Below are 24543 nucleotides of genomic sequence, written 5' to 3'. Positions count from 1 at the left end.
GACTGACAACTGAAAACACTGTGGGGGACAAGAGACATCCTCTTGCCTCTTGATTCACACTGTTGCCAGCTGGGAGATGATATCTGTCTACCCAGATTCATCTGTTCTCATCTGTTCAACAAGCCATCAAATCACTAAATAAGTAATGTAAGTATGGGTGTATGAATATAATTACATTTATTGTTTGTCTCTTGTCTGTTGTGACCCTGTGGTGTGATGAAATGCCTTGTGATAAAATATAAAGTAACCATCTAGCTATCAGCCATTGCTGAAAGCTATGCTATTTCTCTTATCCATCAGAGCAAAGTGGTGTGTGGCTACCCGATCAGTATCTTCTTCATTGTAGTGAATGAGTTCTGTGAGAGGTTCTCCTACTATGGAATGCGAGGTGAGGATATTTTGTTCTCTAATCTTAACCATGTCATAGGTTTTATAAACATAATAGTGAAGCTACACTAACTGTTCTTCACATAGTAATCATGGTTTCTCTAACCTTAACAAAGTAGGCTACTTATTTTAAGCCGAACCATGATATTTTCCTAAATCTAAACAAGTACTTTACATGACCAAAATGTAACCATAGCATTAGCAGGTCATAAAATAGGTTTGAAGACTGTTTACCACTCCATGCTCATTCCTTGCTCCTTGATCAACCCTGAAGTTATTCCATCTAACACAGCAGCCCTGCAATAAATAGCTAATGTTCAGTTTTTGTTTAAACTGTATGTGAATATGTTGAATTGTATTGTGTTATACTGACAGGTGTTTTTGTTATTTGTCCACTCCATTTACACTGATCAGCCACAACATCAAAATCACCTGCCCAATATTGCGTAGGTCCCCTCGTGCTGCCACAACAGCTCTGAACTGTCAAGGCACGAGCTCCATGGACCTCTGAATGCAACCTCTGGTATCTGTCACCAAGACACTAGCAGCAGATCATTTAAACTCTGTAAGATGCAAAGTGGGGCCTCCATGGATTGGACTTGTTTTTACAGCACATCCCACAGATGCCAGATCAGATTGAGATCTGGAAGTTTGGAGGCCAAGGCAATACCTTGAACTCTTTGTCATGTTGGCAGGGAGCAATATCCTGATGAAAGAGGCCACTCATTAGGGAAAGCTGGGAACACCCCACAAGAGCTAGCATTCTGGAGAAGCTCTGATCCAGTTATGTAGTCATCACAATTTAGATCTTGCCATAGTCACTTACGCCTGCCCATTTTTACTGTTTCAAACACATCAATTTCAAGAACTCACTGTTCACTTATGTCTCACACCTCGACAGCTATGGATTGTAATGAGATGATCAGTATTATTCACTTTACCTGCCAGTGGTTTTAACATTGCAACTGATCAATGAGGGTATGTTAAATAATGGAAACACTTCTCAGTGTTATGCAGTACAGTTCAACAGAGAAGGTAGGACATTTCCTACTTTTAGTTTTAGCTAGATGTTGTTTAATTCCTAGAACTTTGGATATTTTATACACAACATGGCCAAACTGCCTTCATTATATTCTGTAAAATAAGGATCCGCATTGTTTTCTGTTTGTTCACAGCTGTGCTGGTGCTGTACTTCAAGTACTTCTTGCGCTGGGATGATGACTTGGCCACCTCCATCTATCACACCTTTGTGGCTCTCTGTTATCTCACCCCTATCCTCGGGGCCATTGTGGCTGACTCATGGCTGGGAAAGTTTAAGTGAGTGACTGTCTCAAGTTCTATTTATTTTGTGCATGGTGGCTTGAAATATTTAGTCATCAAAGTGTAATATGCAAATATAAAAGATTATGACTTCTCAGTGTTGGGAAGTTACCACAGTACACATGTTGTAATTGAGTACAGTTCTACTTTATAAACTTTTTCTCTACTTCAGCCATAACTTTTCAGATTAGCATATTTCTAAATATATTGCGAGAAGCTTCTAAAAATGGAAAAAAAAAAAAAAAAAGATCAGTACATTCCACTCAAGACCAATTTTCTCAGTTAGTTTGATTTTGGCCACCAAAGAGGTACAATTATTCAGTATTCCAAAATAAATGCAAAAATTGAAGAAAAATCCAAAATATGTCAACAAATTTGTGAAGCAGAACTTTTTTCCCTTGTGTGTCTCCCATCATCTCATGCACTTAAAGTACTGAACTGTACATAAAGTAATAAAAACTCATTCCATGTTGACCAGCTATAGGAATAATCAGCTACGACTGAAGTATATTGACAATATAACAATGTCATATACAGTTATAACACACAAAGGGGCTTTTTTTGACTGATATTACTTCTGCTTGAGTAGGATTTTAATGTAGATGTTTACTTTATTCTTATGGTGCAGTAGTGGTACTTACTTAACTAAGGGATCTATGTACTTCTTCTACCAATGCTATCTATTTCCCTCCAGGACTATCATCTACTTGTCTATTGTCTATGCAATCGGCCAGGTTGCGATGTCTATCAGTGCAGTCCATGACATCACTGACTCGGACAGAGATGGGACTCCAAACAACATGATTTTTCATGTGTGAGTTTCAATTCTACTATAGAAATCCAGAAGACAGCATTTTGACATGCTGTTTTCATCACATATTTTATTAGTAGCCTACTCCTTGGTCATGCCCATCTCCTTCTTCACATTCAGCACCTTGTCCATGGTGGGCCTGTTTCTGATCGCTCTGGGCACCGGTGGTATCAAACCTTGTGTGGCTGCCTTTGGTGGAGACCAGTTTAATGAACACCAGGTTAAACTATTACTGCTCTTCTGCTTCTGTCTTAGGCTATCTTCTTTAACATTTAGCACTGAAGTACTTTACTGCATGTCATCCCCTTCTCTCTCTGCTTAATTCTTATCTCTTTTCTACTATCCACCTTGAAAATATAGGCAATGGTGCCCCAAAATAGTCTACAACCATGATAATGACTTTGTATTGGGAGTTGGGCACAGCTTAGCCCCTTTCAGGAATGTCTCCTCACTGCGTAGTAGAAAGTCTCAGATTCACCTTCCCAGAAATAGTTGGAAAACAGCTGTGCATGATACATTAATGGAGATGGGTAAACAAAACAGTCATATTTGCAAAACCAACAATTTAGTTACCACACGCCAGTCTTTTTTCTTGTAAAAGAAGACAAAGATGTTTGAAAACTCCATCAATAAAGCAAAATCTCCATCCAGTTGTTGTTTAGACATTTCACTTAAAATTACAAAATTCAACAAATAGTTGCTGACATACTGGGCCACAGTGGTAGCCCAAACATCACACCACCATTTCTAGAGCCATGTTGCTGGTGTGGCTGAAAAATCTTTGGTTGTTCTATTTAATATCACATACACAGAAAATAATCACCTCAGAGTTGGTTGCCCATCATATCCTGCATTAAATAACATGTGCATGTGCAGCTCACTGATGTATTTCTCTGTGCAGGAAAGGCAAAGGAGAACTTTCTTCTCTATATTCTACCTGTGCATCAATGGTGGGAGTCTCCTGTCAACCATTATCACTCCAGTCCTCCGATGTAAGCTATGAATAGGACATAAAATTTACAACAGTTAGTGCCATAAACACAAATGCATTTGATAATCACTAATCAGAGTATGAGTGAAACTGTAGTTGAGTGGCGTTTGTTTCCATCTGCAGCTCAGGAATGTGGCATCCACAGTCAGCAGAAGTGTTATTCTCTGGCCTTTGGTGTCCCTGCAGCACTAATGGTGGTTGCACTTGGTATGTCTAAGCTTATTCTGAGACTGCATAAATATATATTTACATAAAGTGGAAATGCAAAGGTTTGGTACACATACTCTGTATTGATACAGATGTTTTGTCCCTAACAGCGGTGTTTATCCTTGGGAATGGAATGTACTACAAAGCTGAACCACAGGGAAACATAATGCTGGATGTGTTTAAATGTATTGGGGTGAGTCAGGTTTATGCTATTTGCATTAACATATTTCGCATTATTGTATACAAACAGTGGCTCTAGGTGTTTCAAAATGCTAATTCTCATTCACTTTGCTCTTCTCCCAGTTTGCCATTAAAAATCGTTACAAGCACAGAAGCAAACAGTATCCAAAGAGGCAGCACTGGATGGACTGGGCTGAAGAAAAATATGATGTATGTTTCATTTTATTTATTTAATGCTCTGAAGTTTCTAACATGATGTTTCTTCAATAAAATAACAGCTGTTCATATTCTGTTTTCTATGTAGAAACTTCTCATTGCTCAAATCAAAATGGTGCTGAAGGTCCTCTTTTTATACATCCCACTTCCCATGTTCTGGACCCTTTTTGACCAAAAGGTATCGTAGAGTGGCTCAGCCTTTTAAAGGGCAACATCATTTGTCAGTAAAATAAACTGTGCTAAACTCTACTTTTATCTTAAAGGGTTCCAGATGGACTTTGCAGGCCACAACCATGAATGGATACTTTGTAAGTTTTGATGATAAAACCAACTATAGATATATTTTAATTAAACATGGCAATGTGTTTAAGTTCTAATATTTTTGTTGTGTCTGCAGGGATTATTTTTTATGCAGCCTGATCAGATGCAGGTTAGTTAACCGAATTTTTATCATGTTGGCTTGGATTTGCATATTTATTTGAGAAAATTCTCACTGTGCAATTTATTTTTGAAAGACAATCAACCCCATCCTGATCCTGACTCTGGTGCCTATCATGGACAACATAATATATCCTCTGATCAAAAAATGTGGCCTGAACTTTACGTAAGTGTTGCTGCAACCCAGTGAAGTGGAAACAAGGCTTATATTGTTTGTCAGTCCCTTACAGGGTGATTAAATAATATTAACCTTTAGTTTGACATTTTGTAAAAATGTACTTACTTGACTTTTGCCCCATAAAATTTTGTTTTTGCATGAAGTAAACCAAAAAAATTAGAATGTGTTAATTAGAGAACTCCAGAGGTACTGGATTTTGTTACTTTTGGACACAGCTACACTTATTATTTCCCTGTTTTCAGTCTCTGTGCTAAGTTACACTGTAACTGGCTGCTCGCTGTTTCCTCTTACTTATTGTTCAGTCTTGGGAGTGATCTTCTTATCTAATTTGTACAAAGAAAATAATTAAATATATTTCCCAGAATGTCAAATTATTCCCTTAACTGCTCAACAATGGAGAGTAATGCTATGTATGAGTGAAAAACATTGATATTACAATGACAAACTTATTCCTATATTTAAGATTATTAAAAACTCCTATATTAAGACATTTGGTGCTGTTATTCTCTCAAATGATGTAAAAATCACTAACAGAATTTAATGCTGATTCAACAGACCTCTGAAAAGAATGACAGTGGGGATGCTTCTGGCAGCTACAGCATTTGTCTGCGCTGCTTTGGTTCAGATTGAAATTGATGTAAGTAGAAAATGGTTATTGTGCTCATCAGCTTACATACTCAAACACACACATCAGCTCATTATGGTTGCACTATTTGCTTTGTAGAACATATACTGTATCATAATATTTCTGCTTTGACTTTTGTATGTGCTTTGTCCCTGGGGGCCACTGTGGCTCAGGGATTAAACTTACAATTAATTTTAAAGCTAACTAATTTTCAGAAAACACTGCCCAATTTCCCATCGGCCTCCCAGAGTCAGTTGAAATTGCTGAACATGGGCAGTAATGCAGTCAAAGTTCAGTTACCTGGCAGTAATTCACTGAATCTTCCTGCAGCTCAGGTAAGCCTCTTATCAATCACCATAACACTACCCTTTGTACAAAGGTGGGGCTTACAAGTTTAAGCTTCTGTGACAATAACTTGCATGCAATCCAAAACACCACTGTTCATGCACACATATTCCTACCCCAATATTTGCAACATTTCAAGAATGTCTTTTTTTTTTGCAGGCCAGTGATAAATACTTCACATTTGAAGCAGAAAATATCAATGTTTCAATAGAAATCCCCAAAATTACGAGAACTATTTCCTTGGCCAAAGGACATCGACAAACTCTTCTCATTCCATCACTCATCACTGATGAGTGGCTGTTGGTGAGGGTGACACACAAAATAATAACAATAAAGATTCACAAGAAGTTCTTAATAAAAATTTAATAAAAATTCTTTGTCTTATTTCCTCAGACTGGTGACTTGAAGTCCAAGCCAGAAGAGGGCAGCAATGCAATCCGGTAAGTAGAATTACAAATATTTAAACTGTAATACATACAATGAATTGATCAGCTGACCGATAGAAAATGAATTACTGACTATTTAGATAATCAATTAATTGTTTTATTCTCAGATCAGTTATAAATGCAGAAAAATGATTTATGAGTTGCTTCCCTCCTTATCTGCAGAGGGAAATGTTGGAAATTAAGGAATTGCATATGTTGGTTTTACTTGCTGTTTTTAAACTTTCTGGCTATAATGTTTTGTTCAATATGTAACTATTTCAGATTTGTAAATGGAATGACAACAGAAGTGAACATATCAAGTAACGCAACCAAGTTTGGACTAATTGCGCCATCAAATTATTCCAACTATTTCCAAATAAAAAATGGACCGTAAGGATTCTTTTTTGACTAATTGACTGTTAAATATTTTATGCAAACATTTCATTAAACTAATTTTCTTCTTTTGATGATCAGGATCACATTTACCTTAAGGAACAGTTTACAGTCATGTGAATACAGCACAGACTTTGGATTTGGAAGTTCATATACTTTCATTATACCCAGCACTTTGGTCTTTGGACCAAATGTAAGTTTCACATATGATTTTATCAGACCAGCTGTGCAAAATTTGATGTCATCTAATAAAAGATATCCAACTGGTAAATGTCATTGTGCTAATGATAAATAGTATTTAATAGATTATTTCTGTTCATACTGTTAAAAGTATTAAACTAGATCTATTTACAAATGTTATGCAGTGTTGGCTTTATTCTTTTTAAGGGATTTGTTGACATGAAGGAAAATATAGAATAACACAAACCTATACACAGAGAAAACAGGCAAAGAATTAAAATACTGTCAGTTATATGCTCTGGCAACGTTTATAATTATTTCTGTTTTTTTATTTTAGTGTCAGAAGGATATTACTGCAGTAGAAGATATCAAGCCCAACTCTGTTTACATGGCCCTCCAGATTCCACAGTACTTCTTCATAACTGCTGGTGAAGTGATGTTTTCTGTCACTGGTCTTGAGTTCTCCTACTCACAGGTACAGTTGTTAGAATGGTCTTGTGCTTCATTGCAGTACTATATCATTACACAAGGAAGTACAGGATAGGGTAAATTAAAATATTCCATTTTCATTATTCCTGATGGTAGGTCTGTATTATGCACTTTGTTTATGACATAGTTAATTTTTACATCATCCTACTGTGTCTTCAAGGCACCTAGCAACATGAAGTCAGTGCTGCAAGCTGGCTGGTTATTTACTGTTGCTGTTGGCAACTTCATTGTTCTGATTGTGGCTGAGATTGCAAAACTTCCCGAACAGGTAAAAAAAGGACTCCCACTAAGTACTCTCAAAACAAATTCTAAAAGACTTAAAATGACCAAATATATCAGATATGTCTGTCTTTACGGTAACACAGGATGATGCATTAACACTATATTTGTCCCTCTGTCTCTCTCCACCTTCTTTTTCAAAGTGGGCAGAGTATGTCCTCTTCGCCTCTCTTTTGGTTGCAGTGTGTATCATCTTCTCCATCATGGCCTCTTTCTACACCTACATCGACCCTACAGAAATTGAGGCTCAGTTCAGAAATAGGGTTGATGGAGATAATGCGGATGATAAAGCTGCACAGACCAAAATGTGAACAAAAAAGTAGACCAGGTATCCATACTAAGCTTATATTCAAAGTTTAACATCAAGATTTGTGGGGAAATATACTTATAATCCTTTTAATGTTGTCTATTTGTGTGTGTGCACATACAGCATGTGTTTTAAATATTTGATATTTTAATGGCAAAATGACTATTGTGAGGAAGGCACACCATGTTCTCTAACATTATATTTAATATACCAAGTTTGTGATAACTATAATATTATTAACAACATCTCAATGATACTATTAACATTTAAATATTATTGGATGCATTTGCTCTTTTATATTTGTATAAATTGTGTTCAAGAAAACAAAAATAAATTTGTTTAGCATTTTTATCATTTGCAGCGTTTGTCTTGACATCTTTCTTCAAAATAAAAACATTGACCATGTAACTGTTGTTCATAATACTCTCCCAACCTGATATCAGATCTTCAGATAAAACCATCCAGTTCACATAAGACTGAAACATTTTGTTTTTGGCAACAAATGTGCTTTGCTACACCGAAAATCCTATTGATTAAAAAAAACAAAACATGGTAGTTAAGATCAAGGTCAACGATTTTTATTGTCAATTCACTATATGTGCAGGACATACAGAAAATCAAAATACAGTTTCTCTTACCTAGTATTGAATGCCATAACATTTAGGAAACTAAAATAGAATAAAAGCAGAGTAAAAATAGACTAAAATGAATAAGAAAACTAAGTCAAAGTGATTAGGATAAAGCTAAACGGTACAACCTAATAGGCTATGACTCAAACCATGTACAGTGAGACTAGTGTAAATAATAGCAAGAAGATTGTCAGATGGTTGTGAGATTGAGATGCACACATACAGTAGTACAAATGGCCAACAGCAGCAGATATGATGGTAAAAACAGTCAGCAGCAGATTTACATGTAATATAACAAGAAGGGGGGATGTACTGGGTTTGTGCAAAACATCAGATATAGTCTTTTTACGTTCTGTGGTGGGTCACAGTCCAGGGGCAGAGGGGGAGAGGTAATGGACAGCGTTCAGCATCCTCACAGCCTGGAGGATGAAGCTGTTTGTAAGTCTGGTGGAGTGGGCCTGAAGACTCCGATACCTTCTCCCTGAAGGCAGGAGTCTGAAGTGGGAGTGTGAGGGGTGGGAGGTGTCATCAGAAATGCTGATGGCTCTATGTCACTATGGGTTGCAGGGTCCTTCTGTAGGAGGCAGTACAACTGCCATACCACACAGTGATGCAGCCAGTGATGACGCTCTCAATGGTGCCCCGTTAGAAAGAGCGCATTATCGGGGGTGGGACACTGGCTCTCCTCAGTTTGTGGAGGAAGTAGAGGTGTGATTGAGCCTTCTTGGCCAGTGATGTGGTGTTGTTGGTCCTCACTCTCTCCACTACAGTCTTCCTTATGGTGATCTGCAATGCACTGCTTTTCTCAAAGCTGTTAAGGGGCTTAAGGAATTACTCATCTGGCTAAATAGAATGTTCTTTTTATTTGAGCATGAAAGTCTATTCTTGACTTTGAAAATTGTGGTTTGACTTGAGGTCCACTTAACAAATTCTTCTGGATGTTTCAAATGCATGTTTCCATCATTGGAATGACTTTGCTCAATTTACATTATCTATCTATCTATCTATCTATCTATCTATCTATCTATCTATCTATCTATCTATCTAACGTATTCGGGCCCTGATTATTCGGATTAGGTGCCATTAATGCTGCACCGTAGTTTAACAGACCAATTTTATTAATATTTTGTAATTTAGGAAAGGTACAGGTGTTATTAATAACAGTAATGATAGCTACTACACAATGAGCCAACATGCACAAGACCCTGAAACTAAAGCAGCTAAATTGAAGTCAACCATCGTTTATTTAGACATGTAGCCTACCCTATAAAGTAAGCTTAGATATTCAATAACACAAAATAGAAGTACTTCAACAGTGTACTTATTGGTACAGTACTTCAGTTAATGTAGCCTACTAGTTACTTTCCGGTTCATTCAGTCTTGATAGTATACATCAAACCACATGTATTGCACTTGTGTAAACGTCCTCCCTCGTGTGACGTTTTTGGTTTATGAATGACGACATGCGACCTTTCTTCTGTGATTGGCCCTCTAGAAAATGAAAATGACATTAGGCAAGATGGCGCCGGGCGACAGAGAAAAGTGATAAGAATAGAACAACAAGCGACACAACTTATAACAGTGTGCATTTATTTGCCTTGTACGACAGTTTCAAAGCGGACTTCTACCCTATTATCAGGAAATTGCCAACCACCTGCTGGGATAACGCATCGAGAGATATAGTTATTCAGCTAACTCTGCTAACTAGCTGCTAAGTATCTAGCCTAGCTAGCGTTAACTAAGGCTAACTGCGGAAGACTAGTGAGGAGAAGGGACAGGCAAGGCAGTTCGAAGTACAAGCCGACAAGTCAGACTGATTAAAAATCCGAGCTACATCAACGTTTGATATATTGACCAGCTTGCAGTACAATTATACAGACCACTGCTCTGTGTGGGAACTAACGTTGCACCTCTATACAAGGAAAGCTAAAAAGAAGAGGGAAGGCGTCATCTTTGCTGACCTGACGCCATGGCTCACTCTCCTATTCAGAGTGGACTTCCAGGGATTCAGGTAAATAAATTGCAGTTATGTTACCAGCTAACTTTCAGAGGGACGTTCATTAGGTTCAGAACCACATAACATTTTACTTCACGCTTCCTTTTACCTTCAGCTTGAAAGTTTAGCTAGCTTGCTGTGAATAACTTTATCGGACGTTAGAAGACCACTGCATCAGTATCACGTTTAACGTACACTGTGCTTTCTGATAATAAATGCACTCAGCCCAGAGTGACTGTGTGTGATGTGAGTTATCGGTAAGACGGCTGTCATCTTGTTTGTCCTATCAAACCACGACTGACGCTGTATCACAGCATCTTTACTCAGACTGGGCTTGCTCCTAATATGCAAACCGTTCGCCATTAATGTTTGGCTTGAAAAATGATCATTATCAAAATAGTTGCCAGATTTTTCTGTGGTCAGTTGTTTCAGCTTTTATAATTTCTATGACCAGAACTGATGCAGTAACGTTACTTTGTGTATTTACTTTGTCTGTTGCTGATAAATGGACGTGGCAAGAGTCCTGTTGGTCATTGGTAATGTTGTAGACTTCACATCTGTTGGTTTTAACTAGGGCTGCAGCCAATAACTTATGTTCATCATCAGTTAATCTAGGAACTGTGATGCCAATCAATCATTTATTTATTTGTTTTTGGTGCATTTAAAGTCAGCGAACTTTGAAAGCCTAGGTATTGTAATTTGGGATGCAACTAATTAATATTTTCATTATTAAGTAATTGTTAAAATAAAATAGTTGGTGATTAATATTCTGACTGTTGAACGATTGGTTCAAGATGTATTCTTGGCATCACTGATTATTGATATTAGTTCAAATTTAAGTTTATCAGTATTGCGGCTTACTCACAGACAAACTGCAGGTTTAGAGGGAAAACTGCAGATCTGAGCCCACAGGTTACACTACAGAGGGATGCTAGTTGGGCTGATAGTGAGCCTTCAACACTGAGGGTGTGGCGTGTGGATGACACTAGCCTACACAGTTGTGTGGTGCAGACGGGAGTGGATCAAACTGCTTTTAGAACGAGGTTCAGGCAGCTTCCCATCATGTGTAGTCTCTGGTCCTGGATGACTTGACCATACCAGTGTTATGATAGTATTTTGGTTGTGTAGTTTCTACTCTGCTTTATTTTGCACCACTCTCCCTCTTTGTCTTTGTTATAAACGTCCTCTGCTATCAAATTCAGCAGCCCCTTCTTCACCAGTTTTTCAGAGTGCAGCTGCTCATCTCCCCTTCCATATAGGTTTTGACCACCATGCATTAGCATTTTACAGGAAACTATTCTCTGGAGGGGCTCTAAAGCAATATGCTGTGTGAGCCGGCAGATCATCCTGTTAGTGCTGGGTTACCTGGTAAAGTAAGCACCGTACTTAAATGCTTCAGTTTGTTCTTATTAAAGCTACTGCAAAAATATAATTTATATGTAAGTTTTATTTTTAAGGTTGATTTAAATTATATATTGCTCAATAAAATGCTACTTGTTCAATATAAACCTGTTTTGTATTAATTGAGTCATGAAAATTAGGGCACTGAAAACTACTTTGTCAGTTTAGGCTAATGATTGCCGTGTATGGAGGGTAACTGAAGTGGCCAACTTGAAGACCATTAGTCTCTTCTTGTGCTCTGTGGGGAAATAAGCCATTTAGTACAGTCAATGAGTCAGGGTGTAGTCCTTTGGTTTCTATTTAGCCTTTGTGGTGGAGGTCATTAATCCTGAGTTGCATCTGTGTTGTACTGGCTCATGATTAAAGTGTCACTCAGATTCACAAAATTTGATCATAGAAGGTGGTCAAGGCTAAGCTGAAGTGCAACAGGGGTGGTTCATTTGTCAACAAAGAATGAAATGAAAATCTTTAGGGATAGTTGAAGTCTTGAACTGACCTGTGTGGTCTGTGGCTGTTGTGATTTTGTTTGTTTGTGTTGGGGCGGCAGTAGCTCAGGGGTAGAGCGGTTATCTCCCAGCCAGAAGGTTGGAGATTGGAATCGCGCTACCTGTAGTCTGCATATCAGAAGTGTCCTTCAGCAAGACACTGAACCCCAAGTTGCCCCCAATGACCAGAGCAGTGCCCTGCAGGGACAGCGCCACCATTGGTGTGTGTGTGTGTGTGGGTGCGAGTTGGCGCTTCAGATGGCTGCCTCAGTTCTGTACCAGAGACAAATTCCTTGTATGTATAACATACGTAGCCAAATAAATTGATTATTATAATCGGATTTCCTGAGTTGAGTTTTTAACAAATGGATAAAATTGGTTGTGTTTGGCTTTTGAGCAATGTAAATTATTTTGTGGTATACTATTCCTGATTGGTCTTGAGCAATAGCAAATAACATCTAGGCTTAGCAGCTGAGGTGTTTAGAGCACAGTAGGGATACCCCAAGCCACTCTTCAAGATCATTATCTCAGCTAAACAGAGCATGTTATAATTGATCGGTATTGGCTTAACTAAATCCAGTCAGTTTTTCTTGTTTTAATTTAACTCATTCTGAACACTGGCTTTACGAGCTGTTGTCCAGTTGACAGATGCTCAAGTAAACCACTACAAATTTTTATTAACATGCTGCACTGAGTGTGAGTGCACCATGAAGTGGCACAAACAAAATGAGCAGCCAGTAGCTGCAGTTTTAGAGATAATATCTGCATTGATATTTGCATTTGTTCATGATGGATTGAAAAGAGCTTGTCATAATCTTGTCTAAACTTTCCTGCCACAGCAGACACTCTCTTTCTGCAGACACTATGAAACACTTAGGGGAACCATTAAAGGAAAGCAGTGGAGCTGGCTATTGTCTGTTTAAAAAGGAGCTCTATTTAAATTGATCACAATTTGCAAGATATTATTAAGACTGCCAGACGGATCGCCTCTCCAGCACACACAGGTTCATTTAGGGCTTCAACTAACCAATAGTTTCATTATCAATTAGTCTGCATATCTTTTGATTCATTGATAAATCACATAGCTAATCTATGAATGTTAAAAAAATATATCATTTACAGTTGCTTAGAGCCCATAGTGAAGTCTTCGGCTTGGTTGTTTCGTCCAACAATCTGAATGTAAAAATATTGAGTTTATTCTCATATGTGACAAAGAAAAGCATCATGTCACTGCATGTAATAAGCTGAAGCCACATAATTTGGGGCACATCTGCTGGAAAATGACTGAAATGATGAATCATTTGTCAGAATATTTGCTGACTAATTGAATAACCATTGCTGCTCTAGTTTGATCCTTATCTTTGTCCCGTTCTGCTACACACCCACAGTCTGTCTCTCATTTGATAGGTTTCCTTGGGTCTTCATTCAGGTGTTTATATGTGTAAGCAGAGTCAGTACTGTGCTTTAGACCCCAGACTACACCAGTTTGTTGTTTTTTTTTTTTTTTTTGTGGTCAATATTTAAAAGTCCTCCTTCTGTTTGACAACATACATGTAATTTTAATTATTCTTTGATTAGCACTTTATACTTGTATCTGCAGGTGTGGACATTTATAACAACTGTGTGAATACCTGTAAATGAACCATCTGTGCCTTTACATTAGACATGTAGTTTTACTTGTGTTTTTATGCAGCTGAATTTAGCTTGTCAGTTTCCCCGAGTTCAACATTACTTAAATGTACTCTGCTTCTCCCCATCCATCTGTCTGTCACACAGAATTTCAAAGCTGATCCAGAGGAGCTTTTTACCAAGCTGGAGAGGATAGGAAAAGGCTCTTTTGGTGAAGTTTTTAAAGGCATTGACAATCGAACTCAGAAAGTTGTGGCCATTAAAATTATTGATCTGGAGGAAGCAGAAGATGAAATAGAAGACATTCAACAGGAAATCACTGTTCTCAGCCAGTGTGACAGTCCCTTTATCACCAAGTATTTTGGATCATATCTCAAGGTAAGCTTTAACCTCAGGAATCATTTAGTGATCTTGTTTGGTCCATTTACTACATAATGCATATGTTGGTAGTGTGTTCAAGCAAATGTGTGTGTGTGAGAAATGTAGGTCAATAAATAATGCATTTAGGCACTGGAACAAGTGTTGCCTGTATAATACTGCACCGATTGCTCTGTAGAACCACCAGAAATGGGCTAACTTTGCAGTAGTATATATGTCTTTGGCTTTTAACAGTGCTGTCTGTGTATAGAGACACTGGCATAGGTTTAGCCACTTTAGCTCTGTACTTCAGCAGATTGGAATTGAAATTAAAAAAAATGACTTCATGTGCCAACTCTCAGCTTCAACATCAAGGTGTACATGCATGTAGTGTATTTGAGGTTTAAAGTTAATAGAAACATCTCAGCTACTGTTTCATTTCAGATTCAATGTACTAGAATTCAGAGCTGAAACAGCTGCCTGCTCATAGCCCAGGCCAGCATACATCTCAGGTGTTTTGGTAATTTGTAATAGCTGAATTGACAGCATCACTCAGTTGCAAAACATTTTGTAACTGTATTAGATTTTCACACAATATGCGCCATAGAGTCTAGACTGCATCTCACAGCATTTATGTGGCACTTAGCAGCAGTGAGGAGAGAAGTGGTGGTCCATTAGCTCAAGTTATGCTGCGTCCTGAAAGAGAGAATTAGGGCTTATTTGTTTGTAGCTTGTAAGCATAGCATTTGTGCTATGCGTATTTATGCACCATTTTAGGTTTTTCTTGTCTAGTGGCAGTGATGCCAATCACTGATCATGTTAGTGGCTGTTTGATTTATTCCAAACTAACTGCTACTGGTAGAAACAACAGAAAATGCATTTCTGTCAGTTTGGAGCTAACCAACAGTCTGCATTAAATACAACATATAAATACTTAGATGACATAGGTATGCTTCAGGTGAGAACTAGGGGGCGACTGTGATTCAACCCAACCAGAGGGTCGGTGGTTTGAATCTCGGTGCCTGCAGTCCACGTGTCGAAGTGTCCTTGGGCAAGACAATGAACTCCAAGTTGCCCCTGATGGTTAGAGCCATTGGTTGAGTTGGCACCGCAGATGGCTGCCATCGGTTCTGTACTGGAAACAAATTCCTTGTGTGTAACATACGTGGCCAAATAAAGGTGATTATTATTAACTAGAATAATGTCAGCCATCAGGGGTACTGCTTTTACTGTTTTTACTAAGGTAACTGTCCTTTTAATATCTCTGGTTGTTTTCACACTTTTTTTTTTTTTTTTTTTTAATCTGTGAGGTGCAGGGAGACGAGAGGCACGTACTGTGGAGGGGACAGGTGCATGCTGGTTATTTTACTTTATCCAGCTTACACACTAAGCAGTTGCAGCAGTGGCTATAACACACAGCTCATAGAGGCAGTTAAGATGCTTTAAAACCCTTAGCACCCAATTGCTGCAAAAAAATACATTATGCTCTTTGAAGTCATGACTGTCAAATCATAGAAAAATGTTTAACTCCAGAGGTTGCCCAGGAATCTTCAAGGCTTTTAAATTTTGTTCATTGTCAATGTAATCCAGTGATAATTGTCTGTACATTGCAAACAGGAACTGCTAATTAATTTTGTAAACCTGTAAACAAGCTGAGTGAGTTTGACTTAAATTAGACTTTGTGCACCTGGAAATGGCAACACATGAGCTCAGATAACACACCGCCAATCTATGTGTGGAACCACGCTGGTTGTTTGGCTGAACTATCGTCATAGACATGGTATTTAATTTTTTCATATGTACTTCTTGATTTTGTGGAGAAAGCCAGTGCAGCTAAGGCTTCTGAGCCCAACTGGATCAGAAAACTGCCATGTTTCTGCTGTTGGAGACCAGTACAAGATTCATTCCAGCCAGAGCTGTTTGTGTGGATGTGTAGATGTGCCATGGCTGTGGCCATTTACAAATATTTTGTTCATACAGCATGATTACATACTCAATAAACTGCTTATGATAACGTGATTTGTTTAAAAATGTTTTTAAGAATATTAGCTAATTTACCTGTTAGCCTAGGTTTGTGATATATTTTTGGTTAGTTATTAAGTGTCTGTGTGTACTTTTATAAGACTGTGTGTACCTTTTGTTTTGTTCATTTTGTTTTTAAATGCAGTATTTAGTACATTTTGCATTGATCTGCTGTGATTGTTAAATGTATCTATCTGATTGAGAAGGAGTACTCTTAGGTGCTAGGTAACCATAAACCAGCCTGTCATAAACGTTGAAATGTGATGAATAGAATATTCAAGTTATAGTGGGCATGCCAGTTGATAAACAGATAACTATGTCAGTTATTAATCTGGTCAATTGTTCAGTGACTCCTTTTATCATATTATGGAACAAGAGTGTGTTTCTCTAACAGACTGAACATTAAACTGTATATTAACTGTAAATTAGCCTGGCCACTCATCTGATCAGTGCAGTTTCAGCAATCACTCCGCTGTTAGTGCATGTGTGCTATACCCATGTGCCATCCTATCACAGTATTTTAGGGCAAGGTAATTCTTAATAAAAGGGTTAAAAGAAAACAATTAAGATGTTATTATAATATGTGATCATCTTTTTTCGTGATAGCAGAGAATTTTGCATCCCCCCACGGCAGTAATTTATCTAGTGCAACCTTAAGCTCTTTCAAACCTACTGAAGATTGATGACACTTTAAAGCTCCAAAAAATTAAAGTTAAAATTACTTTGAATTTAGCTTCTTTAGTTGGGAAAGTGAGTATAAATAGTTACTGTTACTACTCTGTTCTGTCATTACTGTGACCTGGAAAACTATCTTGACTGAACATATTTTAAATTTATTTTTCAGGGTACAAAATTATGGATTATTATGGAATATTTGGGGGGAGGATCAGCCCTTGATTTGGTAAGTTTGTGTCAGTACGAAGTCATTAACCAGTTTGAAGACAAGCATACCTTAAATATTTGATTTGCAGGCCATTATACAGTCTGTAATCAGTTTGAAAGTCATGGGTATCATCTAAATTATGTACTCTTCTAGATAGAACCAGGTGCGTTGGATGAAACACAGATTGCCACAATCCTCAGAGAAATCCTGAAGGGACTTGAGTATCTGCACTCTGAAAAGAAAATCCATAGAGATATCAAAGGTATATGCCTTCACCTTGTTCTCAACAACAAGCGTGTAGGTGGTGTGATCCTGACTCATGTTCTGTTTTTTGTTAATTATGGTGAAAGGAAGTTTTCTGTTCCCTGGCATTGTTGCCTAGCTGATGAGGCAGTGTTTATTAAAAGGGAAATCCAACAACATTGAGGATCTATGATTATTTAGGTCATAGTAAACCTATCTTTTCAGTGGATTGTCTATAATTAAATTCAAACTTATTACTAAAGTGGCAGAGACATAGCATTGTCTTTTTAAATACCAAAATGATGAGTCCAGTGAGCCTTTATGTGATGTATTTTATGCTTGTCCCTCTGTTGTTCAGCTGCCAACGTGTTGCTGTCAGAACACGGTGATGTGAAGCTGGCAGACTTTGGAGTCGCGGGCCAGCTGACAGACACGCAGATAAAGAGGAACACGTTTGTTGGCACACCTTTCTGGATGGCACCTGAAGTCATAAAACAATCTGCCTATGATTCAAAGGTCAGAATTATCCCATATTGTTTTGTTATGGCAGTTGAATTTTATGTTGGGAAAATCAATTTTTTTTATAAGCTTTGTGACAAAGATTGTTACAAATCTGTCAGTGATTTCTGTGCCAGAAAAGTTAGCAAACTTTACTCATATACCATTGCAAGACACAGCTGGAAACTGTCAGTGAGGCCGATAGCTGCTGTTAAGCTTGGTTGGACTGAGCATGTGGTGTAATTGGAGTTTTTTTTCCTATAGTTGACTTGCGGTTCAGTGTGACTCGAGCGACACCAGTATAAAAAGGAACAGCACAAAGAGTCCAGTGACAGAGCACAGAGATCTGCTTTGGTGCCCTTGTGGATCTACTAGAAATAGGAACTTTGCTGATGTATTAAAATAGTTTTACTGACTTCTCATAGTGTAAGAAAAGCAAAGTCTGCAGATATGGCTTAGAAGAGCGAGCAGGAGAGAATATGTGAAACTGAATCTTCACTTGAATTGGTTATTATAAAGTGTAATTCTGTGCAGATTGGTTATAATTATGTGGTTTGACATCTCACTGATGTACTGTAAATAGGGAGGACAAAATAATAGAAACACCTGCCAGTATAATACACCTTTACACAATAGAGAGGGGAAAATGTATATAAAAAAATAGCTTCTAAATGAGTTGTATGGTACGTTTTTGTATTTGTTTTCATAGATTTATTGACTGTTGTGGCTTGTTTGTGTTAGATGTTTTAAGCCCATTTTTAGATTGCTGTTTTAGAGTTGAAATACCAAGGACATATTTTTGAGTTAGTGTGGCTTCTCAACACAACCACTGTTACACTCAGCAGATTGCAAAGCTTCCTCAAATATACCCATGCAATGTCATTTCACACAGCATTGTGCCAGAATGTTTATTTCTGGGTAAGTGTGTGAGTCTGCTGCTTTGATAAGAGGATATTTTGTTTTGCAGGCAGACATCTGGTCGTTAGGAATAACAGCAATAGAGCTTGCTAAAGGAGAACCACCCCACTCTGAGCTTCATCCCATGAAGGTGTTATTCCTCATCCCAAAGAACAATCCGCCAACACTGGAAGGAAACTACAGCAAACCAGTTAAAGAATTTGTTGAGGCCTGTTTAAATAAGGAGCCCAGTTTTGTAAGTTTAAAGGCTTTTTCTTTATTATGAGTAACAAAGTGCACCGAGAAAACTACGATTTCAATGTTCACTGTGTGTTTTATGCATTTTCTTAGAGACCAACTGCCAAAGAGCTGTTAAAACATAAGTATATTGTAAGGTATGCCAAAAAGACGTCCTATCTGACAGAGCTGATTGACCGATACAAGAAGTGGAAATCACAACAGTCTCGGGATGAATCCAGCTCTGATGAGTCTGAGGAGTAAGTTATCAGCACCAATATCATACAGTTCAATGGAAGTTCTCACAGAGCAAATTTACACCTAAAGGCAAAATTGAGCAACTATATATTCCTAAAATCTCGTGTCACTGCAGGGAGTCGGATGGCCAGGCGTCTGGAAGAGATGACAGTGTCGATGATGACTGGATTTTCAACACTATCAGGGAGAAGGACCTGAAAAAGGTTCAGAATGGGGCAGCACGGCCTGCTGAGCTTGAAAGAAAACCGGTTAGATCATATGCCACATCTTCAGTTTTAAAATGATCTCAGGTTTCCTTTTTTTCACCTTAAAATCATCCTTTTTTCCAGGTGCGGGAGAATTCAAAGAGGCCTTTGTCACAAAGCTTATCATCAATCTTTTCTCCATTATTTTCTGAGGTAATACTTTATGTCAGCACATATTTAAAATATCCTTACAACTTCATGGACAATATAAAATAAAACTATTGTAATAATTTGGCCAGAACTAAATCTGCCTTATCTTTGTCAGGGGTTACTCATGATCTATAATATTAATGCAGATCTTTACATTATAATGTTATTTAAAAGCTGTCACTGTTGCAGTTGAAAGAAAAGGGTGAGAAAAGCAATGGCAAGCCAGAGGTTGCAGAGCAGCTGCGGGAGGCCATTGTGCTGGCAGAAGAAACGCATCCAGGCATCTGTGACTCCTTAGTGGCTGAACTAGTGCAGAGACTTCAGAGGTAATTGAAGTTTGTATAGTGATTTCCCACTATGTTGTTACATTTTTATGTATAGGTCCTATGAAATAGTATAATTTTTTCCAAGTAATTATGTTTCCTTTTTTTTTGCTGAAACAGGTCGTTGGGACAGGCAGAGAGGGTTCAGTTTCAAGTGTAAACGAATGGACTTTCGGATATGGAGAGAAGTGTTCTATAATTTAAATGGATAGGGAAACTGTTGAGCATATCAGAATAGTTGTATACACTAGTGAAGCATGAGGTCATTACTCAAGATGTACTGTTTCACAGAAAGTTTCAGGACATTCAACAGCTCATTTAATGGGATCTTTGTCAGTCTGTTTGTCCATCAACATGGGTCCACAGTGACACATCTTGACAGTATTAAATGAAATGCATTGATTGAATCCCACTGAGGTTTTCCTCATTTCCAAGGCAACTGTGGCAAGATGATAACATTAAATATTGCAGAAAAGAAAAAGAAAAAACAGAGTATTAGGAATCAGTCACAAAAGTAACATTCAAGTAGAGATGCATCGATCGATCGGTAGAGATCAGAAATGGCTGGTTCTCAGACTGACCGGCTGGTCACCAGTCCAGGCTGGCCACTGTCTGATTCTGTGCCCGTCAGATTTAGAGGAAGGACAGTCCATGTCGTGCACACAGTGGCACGGCATGTATCATCTCGCATACACCTCGAGCACAGTTCACAGAGGAGCCTACAGAAACGCCTTGGAGAATGGAAAACTACATCCAAAACTGTAAACTGCATTACAGTAACTAGTCATCAGTGAGACTGTATAGATTCAGTCTTGTTTTAACCTGAGACCTATTCAATAAGTAAATATTAACTTTTTTTTTATTCTTTATATCAGGTTTTCTGTGCCACAGGCGGCTCCTGCTCACTGAGTGGAGCTACGTCCAGCTCTGCTCTAATTTTCCACCCTGGTGGCAGCAGTCAGACCTTTTCCTCTGACCTCCACAGCCAGGATGAAGTCTCCCAGGAAGGTCTCACTTATTTGCCTGAAGCAAATCCCGGCCTATTTAATGTCTATTTATACACTTGCACACCACCAGAGGGTCCTATTCAGAGCAGTCAGTGGCCACCCACTCAGCTGCAACCGTGACTGCCACCTGCTGTAAGATGTCCCTTCTCAATACCTCCTTCACATCTGTTTTATTTTAAGGGTGGTGTTAGCTATCTTTTTCTGCAAGGACTCTTGAGTGTTTGGTTTTGGTGATTTTGTGGCTTTTTCACAAAGGTTTACACTTCCTTTTGGAGAAAGTTCCTTGCTTAATTAATTGTGTGCATGTGGCTGTGCAAGATACCCCTTGTAAAGGTGTGGTGAGTGGGTTGAAGCATTCTATTGACAACTCAGGTATCCTGCTTTAAGTGGATTGGGTCCACTGGGAGATGGAAAGAGCTCTGTAGGGTGGTTGTACAGACTTGTAAATAAGCTAATTTCTACAGATTCATTACAGATTTGTAATGGAACCACTGTGTACACATGGCCAAATACAAACTGTAGGTAATGGTTGTGAGGTAAAGATTTTGAGAGACTAAAATGGCCATAAATGAGATTGCCTTGCCTTTGTGCTTATTCTTTTGTATATCAGTCTGATTTTTTTTTTTTGAGATGTAAAACTTTTTAAGTACTCATCCAGTGTTTGAAAATGGCTGCCTTCATGTTTCAGTATTGATTTATCATCTTAATTCTCTTTAACCTTTTGGCTTTACACACCATGCTGTGGATATAATAATGTTGAAGAATGTTTTTAAAAAAGGCTGGATTGTTCAAGGCCCCACCAGTTTTAAACACTGGATGCTCTTTCCAGCCCTGTTCCCATAGGCCTCGAGGGGCGTTGGTTTGTTGGGATTAATCCCCCACTCCTCCCCCCAACCCCCTTTTTGCTGTATGTAATTGATTGATCAAAAAACTGAGGTTTCATCATTTCATTCAATTAACAGGTCAGTGCCATCATCTGGTTTATAAATCAGCAGAGTGTCAGTCTTCCTAGGAGCTGTGATGGTACTATCTCCTCAGCGTACCTACAGCTTTAATTGCACTTCAAATATAAATGCCTTTTACCATAAACAGTGTAGCCATAAAACGGTAGCATGAGACTTAGTGTTTGGTATGCACCATACTATCTGGGACACAAGTCCATCTGAAGTCTCACAGCTTGGACTCTGCAGTTTAAGATTTGCCTCTGTATTTTTCCATTCGGGCATGTGAGGAGTTTTTCAGTTGTACAGTAAATGCATATAGACGTCGACTTCTCACTCAGTAAGCGATGCTGCAGCTGATGTACATATTAACAAAAAGCCAGGAGGTGTTCAGACACCAGTGACACTGGTACTACTTCTGACTCTAGTTTAAAAGGAATGTGCATGATCAACAGTAGCCTATTGGTTGGCCTGAGCAGTATGCGTTGTAGCATACTCCAACAGGACTGGAGGAATGTTGAGCCCTGAACAGAGCTGAACCAGCCTTGGAGCATTTGTGATGAATAGTATCATTATTGTTTTTGTTGTGGTTCCCACCCCCACCCTGCATTTAAATGAATATGCAGCAGAACTTTAAAAGATAAATGAGAAATGATCATTCAGAGTAATCTGTACATGAACAAATTGACTCATTTTATTTGCCAGAAGTGAGAGAAATCTTATGGAGACAAAATATTTTTGCTAAAGGGCAATACATGGTGCACAGTACACAGGCCACATTAAATAAACACTTTGACGTTTTGGAAAATATATTTATTTGCTTTATGGGGAGAGTTGGATGAGAAGATTTATACCACTCATTCTGTGGCCACTTTATTAGGTAAGCCTGTACAATTTAATGTAATCTAATGTAACTATCCTGCCATTGCCTACTTTTATGATGCCTATAAGCATTTTTGAAGTGTTATTTCAATGCCATCAGCATTCCAATGAAGGCATTAAATTATCATTTTCAAGTAATAACAGTAAAACAGTGGAGGAGCAAGTATTGAGATCCTACTCTTAATTAAAAGTACTAATGCCAATGTAAAAATACTAATGGTGAGATATGCCAACACAGTTAACCCACAGAGACCTTCACAATGCTTTTTCTGTCCAATCACTCCAAACCTTAAAATTATTTTAAAAATAACTTTAAATTACTGTCTAAAGGAGAGGCAGCAAATCCTGATGCTGGAGCCAGAAAATATTTACCATTTTACATGAAATTATTTATTGAAGTCAGTCATCTAATTAATTAGTTCTACATTTCTGACAGCGTCACCAGAAACACACCGTTGTGCTCTTCTTTTCCATAGCTTAGCTGTGATGAAGTTGTACAGGTGTACCTCATAAAGTGGGCAGAGCTTAAGGCTTGGATCAGCTTTGTAGAGAGGAGGTGTAGATCCTCAGCAAGATAGTGAATAAAATATCAAATTATGAACACAGTTGAGAATGCCAAATGAGCAAGTCAGATACGTAGAAAAGGCTTATCAGACCCTACATTTAAGTTTTTCGGCTCTTCTGTTAAAATACTCAGCTTTTTAATTACCTCCTCATGTGAAATGTGTCATGTAAGCCCTCCACCCCAAACAGAGACATACATTCAACACAAATGTGCACCTTTTATCTGGTCTAATATGATTCTTTATCTTTTTGTGTGTGCACTTTGTTGATTTTATTTTATTTAAAAAAATAAATGGTACTTAGCAGTGCTGCAATATTATGTTAAACCAGCTTTATTTTCTTCCCCCTTCCCAGATAAGGATAATTACTTTTTTGGCCAAACAAGGAGTTTGTTTCTGGTACAGAACCGAGGCAGCCATTTGCGGCGCCAACTCCTACCAATGGCTCTAACCATCGGGGCAACTTGGGGTTCAGTATCTTGCCCAAGGACACTTCGACATGTAGACTGCAGGCACCGTCATTCGAACCTCCAACCTTCTGGTTGTTAGATGACCACTCTACCCAGTGAACCACAGTCGCCCTTTTGTGTGTGTATATGGCCATAAAGCCATGTGATCGCCAGGAATAATTTCTTAGCACAAATAGGCATATATCCTATTGGACTATTTTTATAACCCAAAAGCACAGTCTTGTGTAATAGGGGGAGTAAAGTTTGGTTCTGTGACATGTTAAAGTTTCAGTAAACACTGGCTACCAATCACTTAAAATGTACCTTTCATTTTGTGTGACTTTTCTGACAGTTGATAGTCCAGTATATGTTTGCTAATTCAGATCAGTGCTGTTGAATTTATTGGAAATTGTCAAATGATTAAGGGAAAAAAATTCCAGTAAAAATTTTTACAATTATTTGATCAAGTTATATAACTCAATGCAACCTTATTTGAAATTGCTTGCCTGTGAAAACCTTTTACATTTTCCATATGCAGAATTGATCCAGAAATGACCATCCATGTCTTTTGATTTAGATAATACGCAAAAGATGTTTTAAAAGGTACAGTATAGTGCAATTTCATCAGCAGTTTGTCATGTAAATCTTAAAATTCCATGTTTTTCTGAGCACTTAGC

At 38.1% G+C, this 24543-nt stretch overlaps 2 protein-coding genes across 3 annotated transcripts; both read left to right on the top strand.

Annotated features, from left to right (window-relative positions):
- Window positions 1-366: 366 nt before the first annotated feature.
- On the top strand, window positions 367-7913 carry slc15a1a (solute carrier family 15 member 1a). The gene is made up of 21 exons (XM_020596484.1): window positions 367-388; window positions 1563-1704; window positions 2402-2521; window positions 2639-2738; window positions 3420-3510; window positions 3633-3716; window positions 3827-3909; window positions 4020-4106; window positions 4201-4290; window positions 4376-4420; window positions 4510-4542; window positions 4628-4716; window positions 5284-5365; window positions 5569-5688; window positions 5858-6001; window positions 6092-6138; window positions 6406-6513; window positions 6598-6709; window positions 7034-7171; window positions 7346-7453; window positions 7608-7913. The coding sequence occupies exons 1-21, from the start codon at window positions 382-384 to the stop codon at window positions 7773-7775; spliced, it is 1998 nt and encodes a 665-aa protein (XP_020452140.1). The 5' UTR covers window positions 367-381; the 3' UTR covers window positions 7776-7913.
- A 961-nt stretch (window positions 7914-8874) lies between these two features.
- stk24a (serine/threonine kinase 24a (STE20 homolog, yeast)) lies at window positions 8875-23881 on the top strand. Of its 2 annotated transcripts, XR_002274627.1 has the most exons (12): window positions 8875-10411; window positions 14059-14289; window positions 17135-17191; window positions 17327-17435; window positions 17775-17932; window positions 18882-19067; window positions 19163-19308; window positions 19422-19554; window positions 19636-19704; window positions 19891-20027; window positions 20900-21163; window positions 23773-23881. XR_002274627.1 is itself a non-coding variant. In XM_020596375.1 (11 exons), exons 1-11 carry the CDS (start codon window positions 10370-10372, stop codon window positions 20931-20933), a joined length of 1302 nt encoding a protein of 433 aa, XP_020452031.1. In that variant the 5' UTR covers window positions 8875-10369; the 3' UTR covers window positions 20934-23881. The 2 variants fall into 2 exon arrangements, 1 of the variants encoding a protein (XP_020452031.1); XM_020596375.1 differs by having other exon boundaries at window positions 20900-23881.
- The last annotated feature ends 662 nt before the right edge of the window (window positions 23882-24543 follow it).

Source organism: Monopterus albus, unplaced genomic scaffold (genome assembly GCF_001952655.1).
Source record: "Monopterus albus unplaced genomic scaffold, M_albus_1.0 scaffold30.1, whole genome shotgun sequence".
NCBI lineage: Eukaryota > Metazoa > Chordata > Actinopteri > Synbranchiformes > Synbranchidae > Monopterus > Monopterus albus.
The sequence above is the reverse complement of the archived record's forward strand: the minus strand, read 5'-3'. Positions and strand labels throughout refer to the sequence as shown.

Bases quoted from the DNA above. Each gene is read 5' to 3' on its own strand.
- slc15a1a (XM_020596484.1), top strand. The intron at 2,522-2,638 runs GTGAGTTTCAAT...CTTCACATTCAG, and splicing joins AACAACATGATTTTTCATGT to CACCTTGTCCATGGTGGGCC. The intron at 6,710-7,033 runs GTAAGTTTCACA...TTTTTATTTTAG, and splicing joins CTTTGGTCTTTGGACCAAAT to TGTCAGAAGGATATTACTGC.
- stk24a (XM_020596375.1), top strand. From the start codon at position 10,370: ATGGCTCACTCTCCTATTCAGAGTGGACTTCCAGGGATTCAG. The intron at 10,412-14,058 runs GTAAATAAATTG...TCTGTCACACAG, and splicing joins GTGGACTTCCAGGGATTCAG to AATTTCAAAGCTGATCCAGA. The intron at 19,705-19,890 runs GTAATACTTTAT...TCACTGTTGCAG, and splicing joins TTTCTCCATTATTTTCTGAG to TTGAAAGAAAAGGGTGAGAA.